This window comes from Lampetra fluviatilis, chromosome 68, assembly GCF_964198595.1.
Source record: "Lampetra fluviatilis chromosome 68, kcLamFluv1.1, whole genome shotgun sequence".
NCBI lineage: Eukaryota > Metazoa > Chordata > Hyperoartia > Petromyzontiformes > Petromyzontidae > Lampetra > Lampetra fluviatilis.
In genome coordinates, this window is record NC_136342.1 from 2585125 (window position 1) to 2611058 (window position 25934).

General features: G+C 49.4%; 1 protein-coding gene across 2 annotated transcripts; it reads right to left on the reverse strand.

Moving 5' to 3' along the window:
* Positions 1 to 2048: 2048 nt before the first annotated feature.
* LOC144952476 (protein FAM78B-like) lies at positions 2049 to 14642 on the reverse strand. 2 transcript variants are annotated; one of them, XM_078882893.1, is made up of 6 exons: positions 14481 to 14642; positions 11948 to 12189; positions 11180 to 11385; positions 6569 to 6908; positions 2983 to 3147; positions 2049 to 2223 (listed from the first exon to the last, which is right to left on the reverse strand). In XM_078882893.1, exons 2-6 carry the CDS (start codon positions 12041 to 12043, stop codon positions 2053 to 2055), a joined length of 978 nt encoding a protein of 325 aa, XP_078739019.1. In that variant the 5' UTR covers positions 12044 to 12189; positions 14481 to 14642; the 3' UTR covers positions 2049 to 2052. The 2 variants fall into 2 exon arrangements, with proteins under 2 accessions (XP_078739019.1, XP_078739018.1); XM_078882892.1 differs by lacking the exon at positions 14481 to 14642 and having other exon boundaries at positions 11948 to 13464.
* Positions 14643 to 25934: the final 11292 nt, after the last annotated feature.

Below are 25934 nucleotides of genomic sequence, written 5' to 3' on the forward strand. Positions count from 1 at the left end.
TGTGGGTCTCTGTGCGAGTCTGTGGGTCTCTGTGCGAGTCTGTGGGTCTCTGTGCGAGTGTGTGGGTCTCTGTGCGAGTCTGCGAATCTGGAAGTCTATAGGTCAGTGTGCGAGTGTGGGTCTCTGTGCGAGTCTGCGAATCTGGAAGTCTATAGGTCCGTGTGCGAGTGTGGGTCTCTGTGCGAGTCTGTGGGTCTGGAAGTCTATAGGTCCGTGTGGAGAGTGTGGATCTCTGTGCGAGTCTGTGGGTCTCTGTGCGAGTCTGTGGGTCTCTGTGCGAGTCTGTGGGTCTCTGTGCGTGAGTGTGGGTCTCTGTGCGAGTCTGCGGGTCTGGAAGTCTATAGGTCTGTGTGCGAGTGTGGGTCTCTGTGCGAGTCTGTGGGTCTCTGTGCGAGTCTGTGGGTCTCTGTGCGAGTGTGGGTCTCTGTGCGAGTCTGTGGGTCTCTGTGCGAGTGTGGGTCTCTGTGCGAGTCTGTGGGTCTCTGTGCGAGTCTGTGGGTCTCTGTGCGAGTCTGTGGGTCTCTGTGCGAGTCTGTGGGTCTCTGTGCGAGTCTGTGGGTCTCTGTGCGAGTCTGTGGGTCTCTGTGCGAGTCTGTGGGTCTCTGTGCGTGAGTGTGGGTCTCTGTGCGAGTCTGTGGGTCTCTGTGCGAGTCTGTGGGTCTCTGTGCGAGTCTGTGGGTCTCTGTGCGAGTCTGGAAGTCTGGAAGCCTACAGGTCTGTGTGCGAGTGTGGATCTCTGTGCGAGTCTAAGAGACCCCGGTGTCCTCTCTGTGGTTGGAACCGTGACCCGGATAGGAACCCAGCGGTGCCCATCAGCTCCGTGTCGTCAAAACCTCTCGGCCACCCGCTTTATCACTTCAAATTATAGGAGTGTTTTTTTTTTTAACCCATCAAAGTTGCGTAACAGTCACAGTAACACTTGAACACACGAGATTACGACCCGGGCATTGAACCCAGGTTGCTCACATTAACGGCTCAGTCATCGCTTCCAGCTGGCCATAGTGACCCCCCCCCCCCCCTTCCCTCCCTGAGAGGCACCCAGATGCGGGGATCGAACCCAGATGCGGGAATCGAACCCAGATGCGGGAATCGAACCCAGATGCGGGAATCGAACCCAGATGCGGGGATCGAACCCAGATGCGGGGATCGAACCCAGATGCGGGAATCGAACCCAGATGCGGGAATCGAACCCAGATGCGGGGATCGAACCCAGATGCGGGGATCGAACCCAGATGCGGGAATCGAACCCAGATGCGGGGATCGAACCCAGATGCGGGGATCGAACCCAGATGCGGGAATCGAACCCGGACGTCGTTCGCTGGGCTTGGTCGGCTCAGTTCCCTGACATGGCCACGATGAAACCTGTCTAGTAACAGACTCATCCATTGCACGGAACTTGAACCTAGGCTTTCTAAAGCTGCAGGCTCATCCACTTCTCGTAGATGGCCATCGCGAAGCCCCCCCCCCCCCCCCCCCCCACCTCCTACAAAACAACCAAGAGTCAAACCAAAGTGTTTTAGAGATTGCTGGCTCAGGCGTTGCTTTAAACACAGCCATTGTGAACTGCCCCCCCCCCCCTTCCTCAACATCACTCCCCCCCCCCCCCCCCCAAGACACCCAGAACCTGAACGTAGCTGGTTCAGTCTCTGACACGTCCATCGTGAACCCCCGTACACAGAACACCCAGACGACCCAGGGCTCGAACCCAGGCCTTCAGCGTTGCCAGCTCAGCATCTTCCAAATGTCCATTGTAATCCCCCAGTACAGAGAACACCCAGACGACCCAGGGCTCGAACCCAGGCCTTCAGCGTTGCCAGCTCAGCATCTTCCAAATGTCCATTGTAATCCCCCAGTACAGAGAACACCCAGACGACCCAGGGCTCGAACCCAGGCCTTCAGCGTTGCCGGCACAACGTTTTCCACACGTCCATCGCCGCTCAGCGGCGGCGGCGGCGTCGTCATCGTCTCCGGCCCGGCCGCAGTCTCTGCCCCCCCTTCTCCGGTGAGAGCCGGCAATTTTTGACCCCCCCCCCCCCCCCCGGCAGGGCGAGACTACATGGCGTAGCCCGATTGCTGCTGGCTTGCGGGCGCGTCGCCCGTGCCGTTGCGGTGAAGCGCTGCCGCCTGTGCCGGCTGAGCGCCGGTGCCGTCGCCGAGCTGGTGCTGCTTGCGCGCGGGGATGAGAATAATGGGGCTGCCGGAGGCTGGGCGCCACAGAAACTCCTAGCGAGGAGGGAGAGAGAGAGAGAGAGATGGAGAGAAAGATATGTGGTGGGTGGATGTGTGCGGTTCGTGGTGGTGGTGGGTGTGTGTGTGTGGTTCATGGTGATGGCAGTGTGGTGGTGGTGTGGTGGTGGGTGTGTGTGTGTGTGGTTCATGGTGATGGCAGTGTGGTGGTGGTGTGGTGGTGGGTGTGTGTGTGGTTCGTGGTGATGGCAGTGTGGTGGTGTGGTGGTGGGTGTGTGTGTGTGGCTCATGGTGATGGCAGTGTGGTGGTGGGTGTGTGTGGTTCATGGTGATGGCAGTGTGGTGGTGGTGGTGTGGTGGGTGGGTGTGTGGTTCTTGGTGGCAGTGTGGTGGGTGTGTTTGTGTGGTGGTAGTGTGGTGGGCAGTGTGGTGGGTGTGTGTGTGTTAGTAGTGTGGTGGTAGCCAGTCATCTCGGTCATCTCGGTCAGTCGACCCGTGGCACCTGCTGGGTCTGCCCCGTGACCTCCTGCCAGCGGACGTTCGACACTTCACGTGGCCTCAAGGTGCACATGGCCTGGCACAAGCGTCGTGGTGACGTCACCGCCACTTAGTGGCGAATGGCAGTGGTTGTTGTTGTTGGTAGTGTGGTGTTGTGGCGGTAGTGTGGTGGTAGTGTGGCGGTAGTATGGCGGTAGTGTGGCGGTAGTGTGGCGGTAGTGTGGCGGTAGTGTGGCGGTAGTGTGGCGGTAGTGTGGCGGTAGTGTGGCGGTAGTGTGGTGGATGTGCGGCAGGCACCTGCGAGTCGTTGGCGGAGGGCGGGTTCAGTGCCGAGAGGGGCACGGGTTCACGGGTGAACACCACGGCAGGGCGCGCCTGGTGGACATCGCCCAGCAGAGTCGCCCGCTGACCCAGCGGCCTGCCCGTGTCCACCACGATGTCCACCCGGACGCCCCACTTCACCTGCGTGCCGTGGGGGAGGACGCAGCGAACACGCAGCGATGAATTTCGATTTAAAGTTTCTTTCGTGACTGCAGGGATTCATCTTCTTGGTTCTTTCGGTAAAGTCACGTAGAAGGGAAATAATAAAATAATAAAAATAAATATTATGCAGGGATTCATCTTCTTGGTTCTTTTGGTAAAGTCATCACGTAGAAGGGAAGTATTAAAATAATAAAAATAAATATTATGGAGGGATTCATCTTCTTGGTTCTTTCGGTAAAGTCACATAGAAGGGAAGTAATAAAATAATAAAAATAAAACATAATAAAATAATTCTCACGACGTTTCGGCCACAACGCACGCAGCCGTCCTCAGGTGGAGAACAGGTCTGTCGAGAAGACAGCGTCTGAATGACACGCCCCAGGCTTGGAGCGACTATTTAAGCTGGGTTGGAGGGGGAAGAGCGCCTTGACAAAAGAATTTGCATATCAAGAAGAATTTAGCATATTTATGACAGCAGCAGAGGTTGGTGTAAATGTGATTGGTATTACCTTAGTCGCAGATTCCACAAAACTTTAAGATCTTTCAACAAACTCCGGGATGAGAAGGCTCAGCTAATGGAGTCTCTCACCTTTCTGAAGAGATGCCGCGACTCTAAGGTAATACCAATCGCATTTAAACTAACCTCTGCTGTTGTCATTAATATGCTAAATTCCTCTTGATATGCAAATTATTTTGTCAAGGCGCTCTTCCCCCTCCAACCCAGCTTAAATAGTCGCTCCAAGCCTGGGGCGTGTCATTCAGACGCTGTCTTCTCGACAGACCTGTTCTCCACCTGAGGACGGCTGCTTGCGTTGTGGCCGAAACGTCGTGAGAATTATTTTATTACGTTTTATTTTTATTATTTCCCTTCTACGTGACTTTACCGAAAGAACCAAGAAGATGAACACACCAGCGTTGCGAAGTCACGGTGGTGAGATGTTAACTACCTCGTCTGGTATGCAGGAGACCGTGGGTTCGATCCCGACCCTGACGCCTGCTGTGTATGTGGAGTTCACGTATCTCTCTCTCTCATCATCATCACGGTGGCTAGGAGATGTTCACTACCTCGTCTGTTATGCAGGAGGGCGTGGGCTCGATGCCGTACCTCACGCCTGATGTATATTTGGATTCTGCATGTCTCTCTCTCTCTCATCATCATCACGGTGGCTAGGAGATGTTAACTACCTCGCCTTGCACGCAGGAGGTCTCTCTCTCGCTTTCCCCGTGGTCGCGTGGATTTTTCTCCAGACCCTCCGGTTTTTCCCGCCACATTTAGAATCAACGTGCGTTCAGAGTATTTGGCTGCTGCTATGAATTTGCACACTACGATAATTCACTTCCCGTTGAGCTATCATTCGCGATAGCCAGGTCGCTGCTGAAAAAGACCTACATGGCTCAGCGGGCCTTTGCCTGGTCAAACAAAATACAGTCGTCTTCTTGGTTCTTTCGGTAAAGTCACGTAGAATGGAAATAATAAAATAATAAAAATAAACCTATTAAATAATTTGGATTTAAAGCTTTCGTGACTGCAGGGATTCATCTTCTTGGTTCTTTCGGTAAAGTCACGTAGAATGGAAATAATAAAATAATAAAAATAAAACATTTTTTATTATGTTTTATTTTTATTAAAGTCACGTAGAATGGAAATAATAAAAATAAAACATTATTAAATATTGTTTTATTTTTATTATTTTATTATTTCCATTCTACGTGACTTTACCGAAAGAACCAAGAAGATGAATCCCTGCAGTCACGAAAGCTTTAAATCCAAATTATTTAATAGGTTTATTTTTATCATTTTATTATTTCCATTCTACGTGACTTTAGCGAAAGAACCAAGAAGATGAATCCCTGCAGTCACGAAAGCTTGAAATCGAAATGATTTAATTGGTTTATTTTTATTATTTTATTATTTCCATTCTACGTGACTTTAGCGAAAGAACCAAGAAGATGAATCCCTGCAGTCACGAAAGCTTTAAATCGAAAAATACATTCGATCATCAATTACACTGGTCAACAAAAAAAAACTTTTTTTCTGGCCTGGACTTTTGCAGCTGTTTTAGACTAATGTCAGGGTGCTGATTCCAAATCTGATCTCAGATTTGCTCATTTTTATATGCTATCGGCATACCCCATTTTCATTGATTTTACCCAAAATTAACTCTGTCACTTATGATTGCAAGTTGTTGCGAGTCAGTGACTGCTTTAGTGTTAAAATATGGTGCTGTATTTTAGTGTGTTTATAATATCATTTTATGTAGATATCCACATTTATTTAATATTTTTCTTCCGCATTTTTTATTGAAAATGCAATATTTGAAAAACCTGATGTGATAGACAAAAACTGATGCCAGATTTGGTGGAATCAGCACCCCAAAACTACCTTAAAACCGTTGGAATTACCTTATGCCAGAAAAAGTGTGTTGACCAGTGTTATCCGGCTTTCCAACATTATCCGGCGCTCCCGGGGCGATCCGGCAAAACCGGCAAAAACCGCTCCAAAGGCTGTAAAACCAGCCTGGCAATCGTTAAACACGAGTTGTTGAAACAACGGCGTAGGTACATCAACCCATGCAGAGTCTTCGAGTTTGGAGTGGTAAGTATGGTCGCGTAAATACAATCACTTTAAACAGGATCTGTTTCGTTTGTCTATTTGTACGTTTATTTATGCCAATTTCACACAGTAAACTAATTTAAAACGCTGCAAAAAAAACACACACACAACACCTAAAAAAACACAACGCTATGCAAGAATGTTGCAAAAATAAGCCATGTTAAATAATGATGAAGTAGCGATGTTTGAAAATCCGGCGTGCCCTTCCCCGAATAACCGACGATCGATTCCAGCAAACAAAAAATTTACCCGTAAAAACAAAGTTTTTCACTATAAATCCTTTATATGCGTGGCGGCTAGAGTCCTCTCGTCCTCTGGCTTGAGATGGCTGCCACCTATGGGTCAGATGATTGCATTGCACCATTAAGCAATTGGTAATTAAATATAATATTTTTGTCCTAAAAAGTGGAAAATTTAGGAAAAAAATTTGCACGAACATTAATTGTCACGCACAACGAGTCTGTGTGGAAAATGTCAGCTCGATTGGATCACGGGAAGTGGGTTAAAAAACGACCGAAAGATTTGCACGGTCCTAAGCGCGCAAGTGAACTTAATATAAAGGATTTTAAAAAAATTAACCCGTAAAAACAAAGTTTTTCACTATAAATCCTTTATATGCGTGGCATCGGTTTCATTTTATTATTCATTTCTGTTTTTCTTGAGTAAGCAAGCGCGCAAGTGAACTTAATATAAAGGATTTAAAAGCTTCCAAAAGTCTCCCTCCCGCTGCCAACGCACGCACGCTGCAGGGGGGGGGGGGTGGCGTGGGGGGGGGTTGACCCTCACCGTGCGGATGACCTCCACCTCCTTGGTGTGGACGTTGAGCGCGACAAGCCACGTCGTGAAGTCCTGTTCCCGCTTCACGCGCGTCAGCCCCACCGCCGTAGCAGCGCCAGCGTCGCCGCCGCCGCGACCTGCCGCCCCGGCTCCGGAGACGGGCGCCAGCCACGTGACGCTGGGGGCAAAGCCATCCGCCATGGAGAGGCGCAGCGTCTCGGCGCGTGCGTCCGGTCCGCGCAGCTGCGCCACCTCCGAGGTGGCGCCGTAGAAGGGGTACCGCGCGCCGTCGGAGTCGCTCACGCACGCGCACGTGCCGCCTCGCAGCTGCGGCAGCTCCCAGCTCGAACTGACGGGCGGCGGTGGTGGTGGTGGTAACGGTGGTGGTGGCGGTGACGGCGGTGGTGGTGGCGGTGGTGGAGGTGGTGACGGCGGTGGTGGTGGCAGTGGTGGTGGCGGCGGCGACGTTGGTGGTGGCGGCGGTGGTGGCGGCGGTGGTGGTGGTGGCGGCGGTGGTGGTGGCGGTGGTGGTGGCAGTGGTGGTGGTGGCGGCGGTGGTGGTGGCGGCGGTGGTGGCGGCGTTGGTGACGGTGGCGGCGGTGGTGGTGACGGTGGTGGTGGTGGCGGCGGCGGCAGAGGGAGCCAGGGGAGAGAGGGGGGGGGGGAAGTTGGCGACGATGAGCAGGAGGAAGAGGGAAGAGAGAGGGGGGGGGCACAAACAATGAATGGGAAGTTTCGATGCCAACCGGCAATTTTTTTTTTTTACCACATCTGAGAATTAAACGTCTCTTGTAACGTCGTGTGACGGAGCCTTTCCTCTCTTATGGTGGAGCGGGTGGGAAAGTGCTGCCATCTACCGTGTGTGTGCGTGTACCCGTGCGTGTATCTGTGTGTGTATATGCGCATGTATCCGTGCGTGTACCCGTGCGTGTACCCGACTGTCATGGGGAGCGGTGGTGTAGCGGTGAGCGCGCTGCACTACGAACCCGGCAACACGGGCTTGATTCCCGCTCGCGACCAACACCAGCAACGAATAACTGAACTGGTACTGGGCCTCCCCTAGGTCGACTCGACTTCAAATGAGTACCTGGTGAGGTGTGTGAACATCGCCACTGGGGAGACAAAGGCGGCTGGGCGTGGTGCTGGCCACCCACCCCCTCTCGTGCACCATACCGGCCTTCATAGGTGCTGCTCACTAACAGCACTTGCCCCAACAGTCTGTTTAGACTACACGAGGGATCTGTGTCTATCCGACCGCTCCCCACTGTGTGTTCACACACACGTACAACAATAACCCGCTATTGGCCACTAAGTAGCGGTGACATCACGAGGGCACTTGTGCCAGGCTATGTGCACTTTAAGGACATGTGGAGTATCGAGGTCACGGGACAGACCCAAGTGCCACGGGTCGACTGACGGAGATGACTGACCGATGCACCACCTGTGCCCCCTACTGTGCCAACTTGCTGTGTTTCAGCCACCCGGCGCTGCCCTCATTGTTGTTAGCATCGCTCCTCTGCCCAGTAGCGTCCTTCACGAGCCTCCTCCACAGAGGCCGATCTTGACACCGCTGGTACCAGTCATCGGCAAGTCCACTCAGCTCCATATCCTCTCGTACCACATCATTCCATCTCTTCTCCAGCCCGTGCCGCGCCCGTTTAGCCCCCTCTATCCAGCCGAATCGAAGCTGTTTGGGCATGCGCTGGCTGGGCATGCGAGCTACATGACCCAGCCAACGCAGCCTTGCCTGCCGGAGGAGCTCACCGATGGGACCGTGTCCAGATCACACACACACACGGACGCACGCAATATCCATGTCCTTGACGTAATCGCAGCCTAATTGTTTCATGTCAAACCCCGCTTTGCCGACGTAGCCTATATTTCATGGTTAAGCTTTAATCTACCCCCGATCGCATTAAGCCAACTATGCGCGTGCTACGCCACGGACGCTCAGGAACGCGAGGGGAGACGGTGACCGACTGCCTGCCTGCTGTCCACCTTCGCACAACAGAAGTCGCTCGCTCTTCCTGCGGCAACTCAAACAAACTCCGGTCCGTCATCCTCGTAGCAGCAGCAGCAGCAGCGGCGGCTTTTGGCCAAGCCATCGAACAAAAGCGGTGGTCACCGCATCGCGCGGTTTCAGATGCGCATCTGCGACCGTCTGGAGCGCTCTTCCGTCCTGTATTCGGAGCTCACTGGAGCTATGCACTTTTAATGAATCAATCTAGATTGAAAACGAATTTCTTTGGAACGGATTTCTGTGTTGAGATTGTCATCCTTCTCTGCACGTCCGATTAGCACGTTTGGGCTACGTACTTTGCGAAAGAATGATAACATACATAAACATATGTAACTAAACGAAAGATTTTTTTTTTGCCTTCAACAGACTGTCCGGGGCAAGTGCTGTTAAGGCGAATATCAGTAGCACCTATGAAGGACCACGCATGCACGCCCCGCTTTTGTGTCTCTATCGATGATGTTTTAGCACCCGTTTAAGGCGGAGTAGACCTAATGGGGGGTTCCGGGACCGGTACAAATATTTCAGAAGCGACCTGGCGACCACAAATGATAGCTCGACGAAGTGGCATAATCATCATCATCATCACCACGTGGAAATTGATAGCAGCAGGCAAATACTCTAAACGTGCGATGCCTATTCTTAAATGTGGAGGGAAAACCCGGAGGACCCGGAGAAAAATCCACACGTCCACGGGGGGGAGAGAGAGACGCAGACACCAAATATACAGCAGCAGGTATCGTCAGGGTCGGGATCGAACCCACGACCTCCTGCATACCAGACGAGGTAGTGAACATCTCCTAGCCACCGTGATGATGATGATGAGAGATACGTGAACTCTACATACACAGCAGGTGTCAGGGTTGGGATTGAACCCACACCCTCCTGCATACCAGACGAGGTGGTCAACATCTACTAGCCACCGTGATGATGATGAGAGAGAGATACGTGAACTCCACATACACAGCAGGTGTCAGGGTTGGGATTGAACCCACGCCCTCCTGCATACCAGACAAGGTAGTGAACATCTCCTAGCCACCGTGATGATGATGAGAGAGAGATACGTGAACTCCACATACACAGCAGGTGTCAGGGTTGGGATTGAACCCACGCCCTCCTGCATACCAGACGAGGTAGTGAACATCTCCTAGCCACCGTGATGATGATGAGAGATACGTGAACTCCACATACACAGCAGGTGTCAGGGTTGGGATTGAACCCACGCCCTCCTGCATACCAGACGAGGTAGTTAACATCTCCTAGCCACCGTGATGATGATGAGAGATACGTGAACTCTACATACACAGCAGGTGTCACGGTTGGGATTGAACCCACCGCCCTCCTGTACACCAGGTGAGGTAGTGAACATCTCCTAGCCACCGTGATGATGATGAGAGATACGTGAACTCCACATATACAGCAGGCGTCAGGGTTGGGATTGAACCCACGCCCTCCTGCATACCAGACAAGGGAGTGAACATCTCCTAGCCACTGTGATGATGATGATGAGAGAGAGAGATACGTGAACTCCACATACACAGCAGGTGTCAGGGTTGGGATTGAACCCACACCCTCCTGCATACCAGACGAGGTGGTCAACATCTCCTAGCCACTGCGGTGCCCGACTGCGCTACAGGGCCCCCTCCTCCCCCCGTGGAGCCGAACATCACAGAGCTACTGCCGAGACTCCCTTCCCCACATCCCATCTCCGAGCGACGCGCTGTCCCGCACAGTCGGGGGCGGGTGGGGTGAGGGCGAGGGCGGGAAGAGCTTTCACCCCCCCTCCCCCCAAACCCGCCCCTGATGCCAGGTGATGCTCACCGCGTGACGGTCCAACCGGTATCCGGCCGTCGTGCGTGACTCAACAAACTTGACGCGGAGACTACACGGCGCGCGGTCAATGGCAAGCGCGCTGTGACCATCCGCTCGCCAAGATGGAGAACCCGTTCACTCCCAACTCGTTGTTAGCGAGTCTCTGCGCGAGCTTATGAGTCTCTACGCGAGTCTATGGGTCTGCTATGCGAATCTCTCTACGAGAGTTGAAGCGACGAGATAAAAAGACGAGATGCGTTATTATTATTATAACTATTTATAATCATCTTCTTGGTTCTTTCGGTAAAGTCACGTAGAAGGAAAATAATAAAAATAAAACATAATAAAATAATTCTCACGACGTTTCGGCCACAACGCAAGCAGCCGTCCTCAGGTGAAGAGAACAGGGCTGTCGGAAAGACAGCCTGATTGCTGATCATTCAGACGCTGTTTTTCCGACAGACCTGTTCTTCACCTGAGGACGGCTGCTTGCGTTGTGGCCGAAACGTCGTGAGAATTATTTTATTATGTTTTATTTTTATTATTTTATTATTTCCATTCTACGTGACTTTACCGAAAGAACCAAGAAGATGAATCCCTGCAGTCACGAAAGCTTTAAATCGATATTTATAATAATCGCTTACACTATTCACTTAAGGTAAATCCACGAATACATTTTCGTCGGCCAACACAATCACCCGCTAACATTTGCCATTCACGAGCATCTCCGGAACGCATTTCCTCCCCCCGAACCCCACCAATGCGCCGTGAATGCCGGGCGGTGGACTCACGCGCCGGCGTTGCCGTAGGTGTTGCGGAACATCATGCGCGTGCACGCCTGCACCCAGCCCACGTCCCACGCCTCGCCGGCACGAACGGGAGGCCAGCGGACGCGCGCGAACCCGCGGAACAGCGGCGTGCGGTAGCGCAGCACCAGCGGGGAGCTTTCGTCAAGCACCGTCGCCTCGCGCTCCACCTCCACGCGGAACTCCTCCAACTGGTCTCACGGCGGAGGAGGAGGGAGGAGGAGGGAAGGGGTTCACGGATCGTCAAGGGTCGTCGTTACATTAATAAATAAAAACGTCATTGGAACCTCATTTGCCAGTAAAAAATATAATTGTGTTTTTTACCCTTCTATCTGGTAACAAAACTGACACCTTTTTTACAAGGAGTCATGTTTGAATAGACCGCAATACTTGCGGTCGGAATGCAAACAAAAAACAGACGCTGTCTTTCCGACAGACCTGAAGTTTCAGACGCTGTCTTTCCGACAGACCTGTTCTTCACCTGAGGACGGCTGCTTGCGTTGTGGCCGAAACGTCGTGAGAATTATTAAATGTTTTATTTTTATTATTTTATTATTTTCCTTCTACGTGACTTTACCGAAAGAACCAAGAAGATTACGAATCCTTGCACTCACGAAAACTTAAAATCTACAACGATTTCGACCGTTGATTTTTTTTTCAAACAATCTAATCAATTTCTAGATTTGGCGCGGCGATGGAACTTAACACCGTGCCGTGCTCGCGTTACGAAGGAAGGTCTCCATCCCTCCTCACCTCCCAGGCGAGGCGCTCGCGATTCCACGCGTAGCCGGGAAGAGCGGCGCCCAGAAAGTCGGGGGTGTCCCCGCCTCTCGAGCACACGCAGCCCATGCGCGCGCACGCATGCTCCGAACAACCCTCGCGGTGACGAACGTGGTGGTGGTGGTGGTGCCGCCGACGGTGGTGAAGAAGACGGCAGCGATCGCACGTCCAACTTCTTTCGCGCCGTGCGTGGCCAACCGTGAGAATCCGAGGCGCTGGTTAGACACAGAGGTTGTGCTGCTGCTGCTGGTGGTGATGGTGGTGGTGGCGGCGGTGCGAATGGAGACGAAAGGTCGTGCCGGTGAAGGTAGCGGAGATGTTTGCGCGGTTTGGTATGGTGGAGGTGGTCTTGGTCAAGATATATATCGTTATATTAGTTGGTGGCTTCGGAGATCCGGAGGTAACGGGCGGGTGGATGTGATATCGGTGGAGACGGGAGGCAGTGGAGATTGTGTCCGTGGCGATGAAGGTAGCGGAGGTGATGTCGGTGAAGCTGATGGTGGTTGAGATCGAGGTGGCGGTGGCGGCGATGCTGCTGATGATGGTTGAGATCGAGGTGGCGGTGGCGGCGATGCTGCTGATGATGGTTGAGATCGAGGTGGCGGTGGTGGTGGCGGCGATGCTGCTGATGATGGTTGAGATCGATGTGGTGACGGCGATGCTGCTGATGGCGAAATCTTCTGGAAACCGTCACACGTTGGCGATTGGTTGGATCCTGACGGGAGTTGGAGATCGATGAAACACTCTGGAGCTTGTCAAAGATGCCATCGATCAGCTGCTGGCCTTGTGGGTCCGTCTGTGGCCAGGGCAGGCCACCTACGACGTCCAATAAGCAACCACTACACGCCTACTGCCCCAACCCACATGCGTGCCGAACTTCTTTGGCGCCGTACGTTGCGAATGTGGGATGGGAATGAGACTGAACGCACACACACCTACACACGACGTCACCCTCTTAAGCCTCACCTTAAACCTCACCTTACCATATTAATAAAAAGTGTGCCGTACTTGGCCCTTCCCCCCTCTCCAACCATTATATATACGGAGTGGTAGCTCTTGCAATCTCTCATTTACTTGATACAGCTGTCGTGGCTGTGACGGTTCCACCTGAAGACGGAAGCTTGTGTTGCCTCCGAAACGTCGTGATTTTTATTTTATTTTCACTTTTATTAATTTTAATGTTTTACCTACGTGACTTTACCGAAAAAAACCTAAGAATATGAATCCTTGCAGTCACGAAAGCTTCAAATCTAGAATTAACTGGAGTCTCTATACGACTTGCTGTAGTGATTATGTAGTGTGATAGATTGTGCAAGTACATACGGACACATATATAAGTACCACAGCGATGCCCCCTACTATACTGTAGTATAAAGAGGCTTGTCCGATTTATTTCCTATGATTAGCGAGTATTACAGTAATTACCGTGAATATTTAATTAATCCTTTCGCGTAAATCTCTCTATAATTAAAGCCGTATGGTAAAGGTTACATACCTCATTGAATATGTAGCGCTGTGTATATCAGCAAGTCAATGTATAATACAATCAATATTGCATTGTAAGGTAACAACGAAGATTAATTGATACAATTAAAATAAACGTAAAGTTGTACGTCCGTCATTTTGGTAGTGTAACAACGATTGCTGATTGTTACCTTGCAATGTTAAAGCTTTTAATACGTCTTATAATGTATAAATTCCTCACAGCGCGCACTTTTTGAGGAAAATGTTGCACAAAATAACAACTTTTATTATCGAAGTCTTCAAAAATCGTGTAAATATTTTGAGTAATTTTAACGAAAGGGGGGGGGGGTTATTTTGGCGGCAATTAACCACTTGTTGTACTGTACGCCTGTCACGCTGGGAGTACAGTGCCTCTTATTAATCTTATTAACAATACAATTTGGTTGTCGAGTGTTTAACAAAGAGATTTGTCAACGCGTACGTCAGAATTGTGTAGTATAATAATTACACATTTATAATATAAAAGTCCTGCGGTTAGTCTGAGGGAAAGTTAAAGCCGGCCCTAACATCCAACAGCGGTACAAATAGCGTGTTAATGTGTACAATTACGCTACGTTAAATCGTACAATTATATTCTATAAGCAGTTATTAGTTGCTAAGTTTATACCTCAGAGTTGTAGACGTTAAGATATTAAATGGCTCATATCATGTAATTGGCCTAACGCTACGATAACTTTTAAAAAAATATATAAAACTTGGATATTTAAAATACTGTTGTAGAATCAAATAATACAGTTTTTTTTTCTTACGTAAAGTATATGCATTCATTAAATTATAATCGATCCGAATACCACATACATCGGCATGGCAATTGACAAATCAATACTCATAGACACTTAAGACTTTACATATTCAGCCACGTGTACACATTCACACACTGCATTGTATACTCACTGAACACCACACATCCTTTAACACATTTCCGACAACCCCTTGACAACAACAACACGATCTATGAATGAACACACACACTTACACTTACTGTACACCTCACACAAATCGATGATCGTATCGATAACGCCAATAGGGAAAGCGCCGTCGTATAATTGACAATACACTCGTAAAAAATACTTATATATATCTCTATATATTACCGTAGTGCGATAAACGATGTAAACTCTATGTTTAAATAATGTAAACTAATACACACGCACAGAGAGGTACTGTATTGGCTTCCTGATGGTTAAATGAACTCGCTAATCGCCTCTGTCCCGCCTTATAAGTCCCGGTGGGCGACAGAGGTCGGTGTTTCTTATGGAGGGGGAGGGGAGTGGACCGTGGCTTTGAAATTATTTAACTTACCTTCTGTCGCCACGGCGTAAGACAGGAGTCTGTGTTTCTCTTGTGTGTATATAGAGTGGGTTGGGATTTTAATGCAATTTAATTACCTCAATAATTAAATGTAATTACTTAATTTATATTAAACAAAAAAAATTGGAATTACATTGATTGATTTAATTATCTTTGTCTGCTTGTTCATACGTTGTTTAAATAAGCTACCGTGAGACAAAGGTCGGGTGTTTCTCACAAAGTGGGGCCTTGGACCATGGCTTTGAAAGAAATGAAGACTAACCCCTCTGTCTGATCGTTGGTACATAAATATTAATCACAGCCTCGTGTGACACAACAGTCGGTGTTTCTTATACCGCGTGGAGTGGTGGACCATGGCTTTGAAGCATAGGGGCCGTCCATAAATGACGTCACGCGATTTTGGACGATTTTTGACCCCCCCCCCTCGTCACACGACGTCACAAAAAGTCAGACCCCCCCTCAAATATGACGTCACAAAGCTCTGCCCCCCCCCAAAAAAATAAAAAAAACATGCTTCAAATCGCTTTAAACTATTGTCATTGTAGTGCGTATTTAATGTGGCGCTGCACTCTGATGTTGTAGGAGAAAACATTTATTACAAAGTCTATTTCATTAAGTAGAACGTCCATAAATGACGTCACGCACCTAGGGGGGGGGGTGGGGGTCAGACATTTGTGACGATGTGTGACAAAGGGGGGGGGGGAAATGTGACGTCACATCAAAATGCGCAACTTTAAATAAATATAGACAACACGTTCTACTTAATTAAATAGACTTTGTAATAAATGTTTTCTCCTACAACATCAAAGTGCAGCGCCACATTAAATACGCACTACAATGACAATCGTTTAAAGCGATTTGAAGCATGTTTCGATTTAAAGCTTTCGTGACTGCAGGGATTCATATTCTAAAGTCACGTAAAATAAAACAAAATAAAACATTATTTTATTATCTTTTACTTTATTATTTTTCTTGTTTCCATTCTACGTGACTTTACCGAAAGAACCAAGAAGATGATTTGAAGCATGTTTTATTTTTAAAATGGAAATATGGTTTTGGGGGGGGGGGGCAGAGCTTTGTGACGTCATATTTGAGGGGGGGGGTCTGACTTTTTGTGACGAGGGAGGGTGGGGGTCAAAAATCGTCCAAAATCGCGTGACGTCATTTATGGACGGCCCCAAACAACAGTCGGTGTTTCTTATACCGCGTGGTGTAGTGGACCATGGCTTTGAAGCATACCGTGTCAACCTGTACGATTTACCCCGTAATTCTTCTTTGGTTCTTTCGGTAAAGTCACGTATAAAGATAAAATAATAAATTAAATAATAGCATACTACGACGTTTCGATTGCAACACAAGCAATCGTCATCAGGTATAAAAGAAATAGCAACAAAAATCTAACCAGAAAACTATAGACAGACCTATAAGCAGACAGATATCACCAAGATACACACAGAGAGAGTAACACAGGTACAGAGAGGGAGGTCGTCTCTGTGGGGTGGCCTTAAATAGACAGAGGGGGGGCGGAGGCAGAGAGAGGGAGGGGGGTTAGAGAAAGACACACACTAAATTAAATAACCTAGCAAAATATATCGAAATGTTATGTAATACAACACAGAGAGTCGGTCAACACACAATTAACGCATAGCCTGGTCGATTACGTATTTCAAAGATTGCTAAGTTAGAATTTAAGTGTGAACATTCTAAAGAAAGACAAAACATAAAAACAAGAGGAACGGAGACACACAGACAGAGAAGAACATAATTCTTGTACAGGGAAGTTGACTTTTCAGGTCCACACGGGCCCGTACAGCCGTTTCAATATGAGCACAAAACACTTTTGTGTCTCTTTGTTTGTGTTTCTCCCTTGCGATGGGACTTTGTAGGATGAACGTTGATATAATGTAGTGTATAGTGTAGTGTATAGTGTAGTGTATAGTGGAGTGTATAGTGTAGTGTATAGTGTAGTGTGTAGTGTAGTGTGTAGTGTAGTGTATAGTGTAGTGTATAGTGTATAATGTGGTGTATAGTGTAGTGTATAGTGTAGTGTATAGTGTAGTGTATAGTGTAGTGTAGTGTATAGTGTAGTGTATAGTGTAGTGTATAGTGTAGTGTGTAGTGTAGTGTATAGTGTAGTGTATAGTGTAGTGTGTAGTGTAGTGTATAGTGTAGTGTATAGTGCAGTGTATAGTGTAGTGTATAGTGTAGTGTATAGTGTAGTGTATAGTGTATAGTGTGGTGTATAGTGTAGTGTATAGTGTAGTGTGTAGTGTAGTGTATTGTGTGGTGTATAGTGCAGTGTATAGTGTAGTGTATAGTGGAGTGTATAGTGCAGTGTATAGTGTAGTGTATAGTGTAGTGTATAGTGTAGTGTATTGTGTGGTGTATAGTGGAGTGCATAGTGTAGTGTATAGTGGAGTGTATAGTGCAGTGTATAGTGTAGTGTATAGTGTAGTGTATAGTAGTGTAGTGTATAGTGTAGTGTATAGTGTAGTGTATAGTGTAGTGTATAGTGGTGTAGTGTATAGTAGTGTATAGTGTAGTGTATTCTGTAGTGTATAGTAGTGTAGTGTATAGTGTAGTGTATAGTGGAGTGTACAGTGTAGTGTATAGTGTAGTATACAGTGTAGTGTATAGTGTAGTATACAGTGTAGTGTATAGTAGTGTATAGTGTAGTGTATAGTGTAGTGTATAGTGTAGTGTATAGGATAAACGTTGAGATGTATAAGGGCCCGGGGTGACCAGTAAGGTCTGCATTGGTCTGTAATAAGGTAGAGGGCACTGGTAAGAGGTTGACAGGTATGTTGAATCAATGTAGTTTAACTGCCTGACATTAATAAGCCGTCGTGAGACAAAAGTCGGTATTTTCTAACAGGTTGACGTGGACCACGGCGTTAAAATAAAGTTACTGCAATGAATGTGGTATGCGGTCGGTGTGCGTTTGTCTCGTTTGAGACAAAAGTCGGTGTTTTCTAACTGATTGGCATGGACCATGGCTTTAAAATTGAGTTACTGCAATGAATGTGGTATGCGGTCGGTGTGCGTTTGTCCCGTTTGAGACAAAAGTCGGTGTTTTCTAACTGATTGGCATGGACCATGGCTTTAAAATGGAGTTACTACAATGAATGTGGTATGCGGTCGGTGTGCGTTTGTCTCGTTTGAGACAAAAGTCGGTGTTTTCTAACAGGTTGACGTGGACCATGGCGTTAAAATGCAGTAACTGCCATGAATGTGGTACGCGGTCGGTGTGCGTTTGTCTCGTAGCAGACAAAAGTCGGTGTTTTCTAACAAGTTGACGTGGACCATGGCGTTAAAATGAAGTTACTGCAATAAATGTGATACGCGGTCGGTGTGTTTGTCTCGTTCGAGACAAAAGTCGGTGTTTTCTAACAGGTTAACTTGGACCATGGCTTTAAAATGCTGTAACTGCCATGAATGTGATACGCGGTCCGTGTGCGTTTGTCTCGTTGCAGACAAAAGTCGGTGTTTTCTTCAGAGTGGGCGTGGACTGATGCGCTTGAAGAGTTGCCTCTGTTCTGCCCTCTGTCTACCAAATTTCAAGGAAGCAGCACAAGTCGGTGTTTCTCGTCGTGCGCATGGACCACTGCTTACATGGTTTCTGGAAGTTTTAATCACCATCAAATTTCGATTTAAAGCTTTCGTGACTGCAGGGATTCATCTTCTTGGTTCTTTCGGTACAGTCACGTAGAAGGGAAGTAATAAAATAATAAAAAATAAAACATAATAAAATAATTCTCACGACGTTTCGGCCACAACGCAAGCAGCCGTCCTCAGGTGAAACCAGGTCTGTCGAGGCGACAGCGTCTGAATGAAACAGCACACGTGCTTGGAGCATATATTTAAGCTGGGTTGGAAGGGGGGGAAAGGGCGCCTTGACAAAAGAATTTGCATATCAAGAGGAATTTAGCATATTTCTGGGAAATGCAGGTGTGTGATTAGTACTACTTATGCCCGTGCATTATGCAGGATTAGCAGCATCAAAGGGAGGGGATATGGGAAATGCAGGTATGTGATTAGTACTACTTATGCCCTACCCCACCCAGCCCCTCCCCACCCTCCTCTCCCCACCCACCCAGCCCCTCCCTCCCCACCCAGCCCCTCCCCACCCAGCCCCTCCCTCCCCACCCAGCCCCTCCCCACCCTCCCCTACCCACCCAGCCTCACCCTCCCCACCCAGCCCCTCCCTCCCCACCCTCCCTACCCCACCCAGCCCTACCCTCCTCACCCAGCCCCTCCCCACCCTCCTCTCCTCACCCAGCCCCTCCCTCTCCACCCAGCCCTTCCCCACCCAGCCCCTCCCTCCCCACCCAGCCCCACCCTCCCCCCCACCCAGCCCCTCCCTCCCCACCCAGCCCCTCCCCACCCTCCTCTCCCCACCCACCCAGCCCCTCCCTCCCCACCCAGCCCCTCCCCACCCAGCCCCTCCCTCCCCACCCAGCCCCTCCCCACCCTCCCCTACCCACCCAGCCTCACCCTCCCCACCCAGCCCCTCCCCACCCTCCCTACCCCACCCAGCCCTACCCTCCTCACCCAGCCCCTCCCCACCCTCCTCTCCCCACCCAGCCCCTCCCTCTCCACCCAGCCCTTCCCCACCCAGCCCCTCCCTCCCCACCCAGCCCCACCCCCCCCCCCACCCAGCCCCTCCCCACCCAGCCCCTCCCTCCCCACCCAGCCCCTCCCCACCCTCCCCTACCCACCCAGCCTCACCCTCCCCACCCAGCCCCTCCCCACCCTCCCTACCCCACCCAGCCTCACCCTCCCCACCCAGCCCCTCCCCACCCTCCCTACCCCACCCAGCCCTACCCTCCTCACCCAGCCCCTCCCCACCCTCCTCTCCCCACCCAGCCCCTCCCTCTCCACCCAGCCCTTCCCCACCCAGCCCCTCCCTCCCCACCCAGCCCCTCCCTGCATGACGAACACAATAATCCCCTGTGGGCTGGTGTAACCAGGAGGTTTCTACCAGTAAAATTGTGACGTTCCAATACCTCCCGCTAAAAAGTAATGACGTCACCATCCCTCCCAGTAAAAAGATAACACAATGACGTTGCAATCCCTCCAAGTAAAATAACAAAAACCCTGATGACGTCACCATCCCTCCCAGTAAAAAAAAACCAACAATGACGTTGCAATCCCTCCAAGTAAAATAACAAAAAACCGATGACGTCACCATCCTTCCCAGTAAAAAAACAACAACAATGACGTTGCAATCCCTCCAAGTAAAATAACAAAAAACCGATGACGTCACCATCCCTACCAGTAAAAAAACATAATGACGTTGCGATCCCTCCAAGCAAAATAACAAAAACCCTGATGACGTCATCATCCCTCCCAGTAAAAAAAATAACAATGACGTTGCAATCCCTCCAAGTAAAATAACAAAAAAAAACCGATGACGTCACCATCCCTCCCAGTAAAAATAACAATGACGTTGCAATCCCTCCCAGTAAAATAACAAAAAACCCGATGACGTCACTATCCCTCCCAGTAAAAAATAACAATGACGTTGCAATCCCTCCAAATAAAATTTAAAAAACCCCGATGACGTCACCATCCCTCCCAGTAAAAAAAATAACAATGACGTTGCAATCCCTCCAAGCAAAATAACAAAATAACCTGATGACGTCACCCTCCCTCCCAGTAAAAAAACAACAACAATGACGTTGCAATCCCTCCAAGTAAAATTTAAAAAAATCCGATGACGTCACAATCGCTCCCGGTGACATAATGACGTCAACGCGACAGGTGCGTACGGTGGCTGGCGCGCGATAAAAAAAGGCAAACAGAGAGAAGAAGAAACAGAAACGCGATTGTAAAATAAAAAAAACTCGAGTGGCGCCTTTCCCGGCCGGAGGCTAAAATTAGAACCTGGAGCGACGTTCTAAGATCGGGTTTCGATTCGATTCCAACGTCGATTCCAACCCCCCCGGAATCGACGAGCGGTTTCCCAACGTTGAGTCTGGCTCCAACTTTGGGGTTAGGAGGAGACGGATGGATGGACTTAGCCCCGGTCATACGAACGCGGAATGGGGGGGGGGGTGACGGGCGCAAAAGTCATCTCGGTCAGTCGACCCCGTGTGTGGTCACCACCTCGGTCTGCCCTGTGCCCTTCTATCCGGGGGGCTAGGAGGACCACGTGGCCTCAACGTGCACCTAGCCTGGCACAAGCGACGTGGTTATACGTCACCGCCACTTAGTGGCGAATGGCGCGGCTTGTTGTTGGTGTAGCGGTGTCAACATCGCCACGAGAGAATGGCAGGCGTGGTGCTGGCCACCCACACCCAATGATCCGATCGATATCCATAATTTCGATAGATCGATAGATGGTGGGGTAGCACGTGACCCCCTCCCCATGATCCCATAAAAATCCCTCATTTCGATAGATGGTGGGGTAACACGTGACCGCCCCCCCATGATCCCATAAAAATCCCTCATTTTGATAGATGGTGGGGTGGCACGTGACCCCCCATCCCCATGATCCCATAAAAATCCCTAATTTCGATAGATGGTGGGGTGACACGTGACCGCCCCCCCCCCCATGATCCCATAAAAATCCCTAATTTTGATAGATGGTGGGGTAACACGTGACCGCCCCCCCCCCCCCATGATCCCATAAAAATCCCTAATTTTGATAGATGGTGGGGTGACACGTGACCGCCCCCCCCCCATGATCCCATAAAAATCCCTAATTTTGATAGATGGTGGGGTAACACGTGACCGCCCCCCCCCCATGATCCCATAAAAATCCCTAATTTTGATAGATGGTGGGGTGGCACGTGACCCCCCCCCCCCATCCCCATGATCCCATAAAAATCCCTAATTTTGATAGATGGTGGAGTGACACGTGACCCCCCCCCCTCCCCCCCCCCATGATCCCATAAAAATCCCTAATTTCGATAGATGGTGGGGTGGCACGTGACCCCCTCCCCCCCCCCCCCATGATCCCATAAAAATCCCTCATTTCGATAGATGGTGGAGTGACACGTGACCCCCCCCCTCCCCCCCATGATCCCATAAAAATCCCTAATTTCGATAGATGGTGGGGTGACACGTGACCGCCCCCCCCCCTCCCCCCCATGATCCCATAAAAATCCTTAATTTCGATAGATGGTGGGGTGACACGTGACCCCCCCCTGCCCCCCCATGATCACATAAAAATCCCTCATTTCGATCGGATCATTGGGGTTTATTAGTGATACATCGGCATGTTACGAACCACACTGCCACCGTGTAGCAGCATATTATCACGTGGTCAGGGACTCTATGAGATGATAGGACAATAGTCTGAGTCCATAACACTGGTCAACACACTTTTTCCTGGCATAAGATAATTCCAACGGTTTTAAGGTAATTTTGGGGGGTGCTGATTCCACCAAATGTGGCATCAGTTTTTGTCTATCACATCAGGTTTTTGAGAGATCAAATATTGCATTTTCAATAAAAACTGCAGAATAAAAATATTAAATAAATGTGGATATCTACATAAAATGATATTATAAACACACTAAAATGCAGCACCATATTTTAACACTAAAGCAGTCACATGGTAATTTTGGGGCGCTGATTCCAAATCTGGCATCAGTTTTTGTCTATCACATAAGGTTTTTGAGAAATCCAATATTGCATTTTCAATAAAAACTGCAGAAGAAAAATATTACATAAATGTGGATATCTACATAAAATGATGATATTAACACACTATCCTAAAAGTACAGCACCGTATTTTAACACTAAAGCAGTCACTGACTCGCAACAACTTGCAATCATAAGTGACAGAGTTAATTTCGGGTAAAATCAATGAAAATGGGGTATGCCGATAGCACAAAAATGAGATGCGATAGAGCAAATCTGAGATCAGATCATGGAATCACCACCCTGAAATTAGTCTAGAACAGCTGCAAAAGTCCAGGCCAGAATTTGGTTTTTTTTTTCTGTTGACCAGTATTATTGGCGATAAGTAACGGCACAGCAGTTGTAAGCGACTCACAGGATTGTGAGCGAATTGCCCGATGATGCTGGATGCAATTGCCAGCGAAACGTCGTACTAAAATTGTAAATGTTGTGGGTTCGCGCTTCAACACACCGGGGTGGGGCTAAAGCAGTGAAATAATTTGTCTTTTGTCAACGTGACACTTTTTTACTGATTGGCCGTGTCGGGTGGTGGAGGGTTACGACACATTTATAAATAACGCCACGATCTAAACCCAAAAACGTTGATTATTAATAATATTGGTCGCGAAAGCCTGCTACGTGTTAAACTGCGTATACAGAGTCCACGATTTCCCTGAAGGCATCAACACCTTCAGCGAACGCGATATCGATCACACAACGCGGATCGAATTCGACCCTCGATCAATGGTTTCTTACCAACTCTTCAGCTAACCCTACCTCCTCCCTTTGATGCTGCTAATCCTACATAATGCACGGCCATAATATGACTTTGAGACCCCTCGCCTCACCTCCTACGCATTCCACAAGTAGTACTAATCCCATATCTGCATTTCCCATCAATATGCTAAATTCCTCTGTTGATATGCAGATTCATTTGCCAAGGCGCCCTTCCTCCCCTAACCCAGCTTAAATATACGCTGCCAAGCGTGATGGTGTTTCATTCAGACGCTGTCTTTCCGACAGACCTGTTCTTCACCTGAGGACGGCTGCTTGCGTTGTGGCCGAAACGTCGTGAGAATTGTATTTTATTATGTTTTATTTTTTATTATTTTATTATTTCCATTCTACGTGACTTTACCGAAAGAACCAAGAAGATGAATCCCTGTAGTCACGAAAGCTTTAAATATAAATTTAAACCGGTTCTTCACCTGAGGACGGCTGCTTGCGTTGTGGCCGAAACGTCGTGAGAATTGTATTTTATTATCTTTTTTTTATTTCCATTCTACGTGACTTTACCGAAAGAACCAAGAAGAAGAATCCCTGTAGTCACGAAAGCTTTCAATCGAAATTTAAGTGGGTGTTGTTGTTGTTGTGACCTGCAGTGTTGGTTATGGATGTCATTATGCGAATTCCATGGCCATGATACGAGCCACAGGTCCCAGAAAGGAACTTTAATATTGAGATAATTCGACGAAGCTGCAATCGACGCGTTCGATTCCCGGCGCGTGGAATCGATTCCAACATCAACACCAGCTGTTTCATTTGGAGACTCGGGGAGACACTGAGACACGGGGAGAGAGAGACACGCGGAGAGAGAGACACGGGGAGAGAGAGACACGGGGGGAGAGAGACACAGAGAGAGACACGGGGAGAGAGAGAGAGACACGGGGGAGAGAGAGACACGCGGAGAGAGAGACACGGGGGGGAGAGAGAGACACGGGGAGAGAGAGACACGGGGGGAGAGAGACACGGGGAGAGACACGGGGGGAGAGAGACACGGGGGGAGAGAGACACGGGGAGAGACACGGGGGGAGAGAGACACGGGGAGAGAGACACGGGGGGAGAGAGACACAGAGAGAGAGACACGGGGAGAGAGAGACACGGGGAGAGAGAGAGACACGGGGAGAGAGACACAGACAGAGAGACACGGGGAGAGAGAGACACGGGGAGAGAGAGACACACAGGGAGAGAGACACAGAGAGAGAGACACGGGGAGAGAGACAGGGAGAGAGACACTGCGAGACAGACACTGCGAGACAGAGACAAGGGGAGACACAGATACACACAAGGACAGGGGAGACACAGAGAGGATAAGGGACAGGCAAGACCATCCAGATATGTAGACTGATAAGAGACAGAGAGACAGAGCAGGCAGACAGGCAGACGGCATACACCCGTTTACACATCCACAAAGACACGAAATTCTGGACAGACACACACACACAGACATCGACATTAATATCACTTGACACACACAGACACCCACACACACACCTATCAACATAGTCAGACACATACACAGACATACCTAGCAACACACACACAGACACACCTAGCAACACAGACACACACACCCACAGACACACCTAGACATACAGACAGACACACACAGACACACCTAGCAACACACACACAGACACCCCTAGCAACACAGACACACACACACACCTAGCAACACACACACACACACAGACACACCTAGCAACAGACACACACACAGACACACACAGACACACCTAGCAACACAGACACACACAGACACACCTAGCAACACACACAGACACAGACAGACACACACCTAGATACACACACAGACACACCTAGACACACACACACACAGACACACGCACACCTAGACACACAGACAGACACACAGACACACCTAGCAACACACACAGACACACCTTGCAACACAGACACACACAGACACACCGAGACACACACACAGACACACACACACCTAGACACACAGACAGACACACACACAGACACACGCACACGGACACACGCACATAGACACACACGCAGACACACACAGACACACACACAGACACACCTAGACACACAGACAGACACACAGACAGACACACACAGACACACCTAGTCACACACACAGACACACCTAGCAACACAGACACACACACACCTAGCCACACACAGACACACACACAGACACACCTAGCCACACACACAGACACACACAGACACACACACACACAGACACACACACCTAGCCACACACACACACACACCTAGCCACACACACACACACCTAGCCACACACACAGACACACACAGACACACACACACACCTAGCCACACACACACAGACACACACACAGACACACCTAGCCACACACACACAGACACACACAGACACACACACACACACAGACACACACACACCTAGCCACACACACACACACACCTAGCCACACACACACACCTAGCCACACACACAGACACACACAGACACACACACACACCTAGCCACACACACACAGACACACACACACACCTAGCCACACACACACACCTAGCCACACACACACACAGACACACACACAGACAGACACGGCCACGCCATGGCCAGCTTCTCATCCCGCCAGAGGCTGAGACACGGTCGCGCTGTGCCGGAGCTGAGACCCGAGTTCATGTCGCTGCTGGTGCAAGCGACGGCTCGGACCACCAGCAACAACAACCACAACCACCAGCA

Bases quoted from the DNA above. Each gene is read 5' to 3' on its own strand.
- LOC144952476 (XM_078882893.1), bottom strand. From the start codon at position 12,043: ATGGGCTGCGTGTGCTCGAGAGGCGGGGACACCCCCGACTTTCTGGGC. The intron at 6,909-11,179 runs GTGAGTCCACCG...GCCGCCCGTCAG, and splicing joins ACCTACGGCAACGCCGGCGC to TTCGAGCTGGGAGCTGCCGC. The intron at 2,224-2,982 runs GTGCCTGCCGCA...CCTCCTCGCTAG, and splicing joins CCTCCGCCAACGACTCGCAG to GAGTTTCTGTGGCGCCCAGC.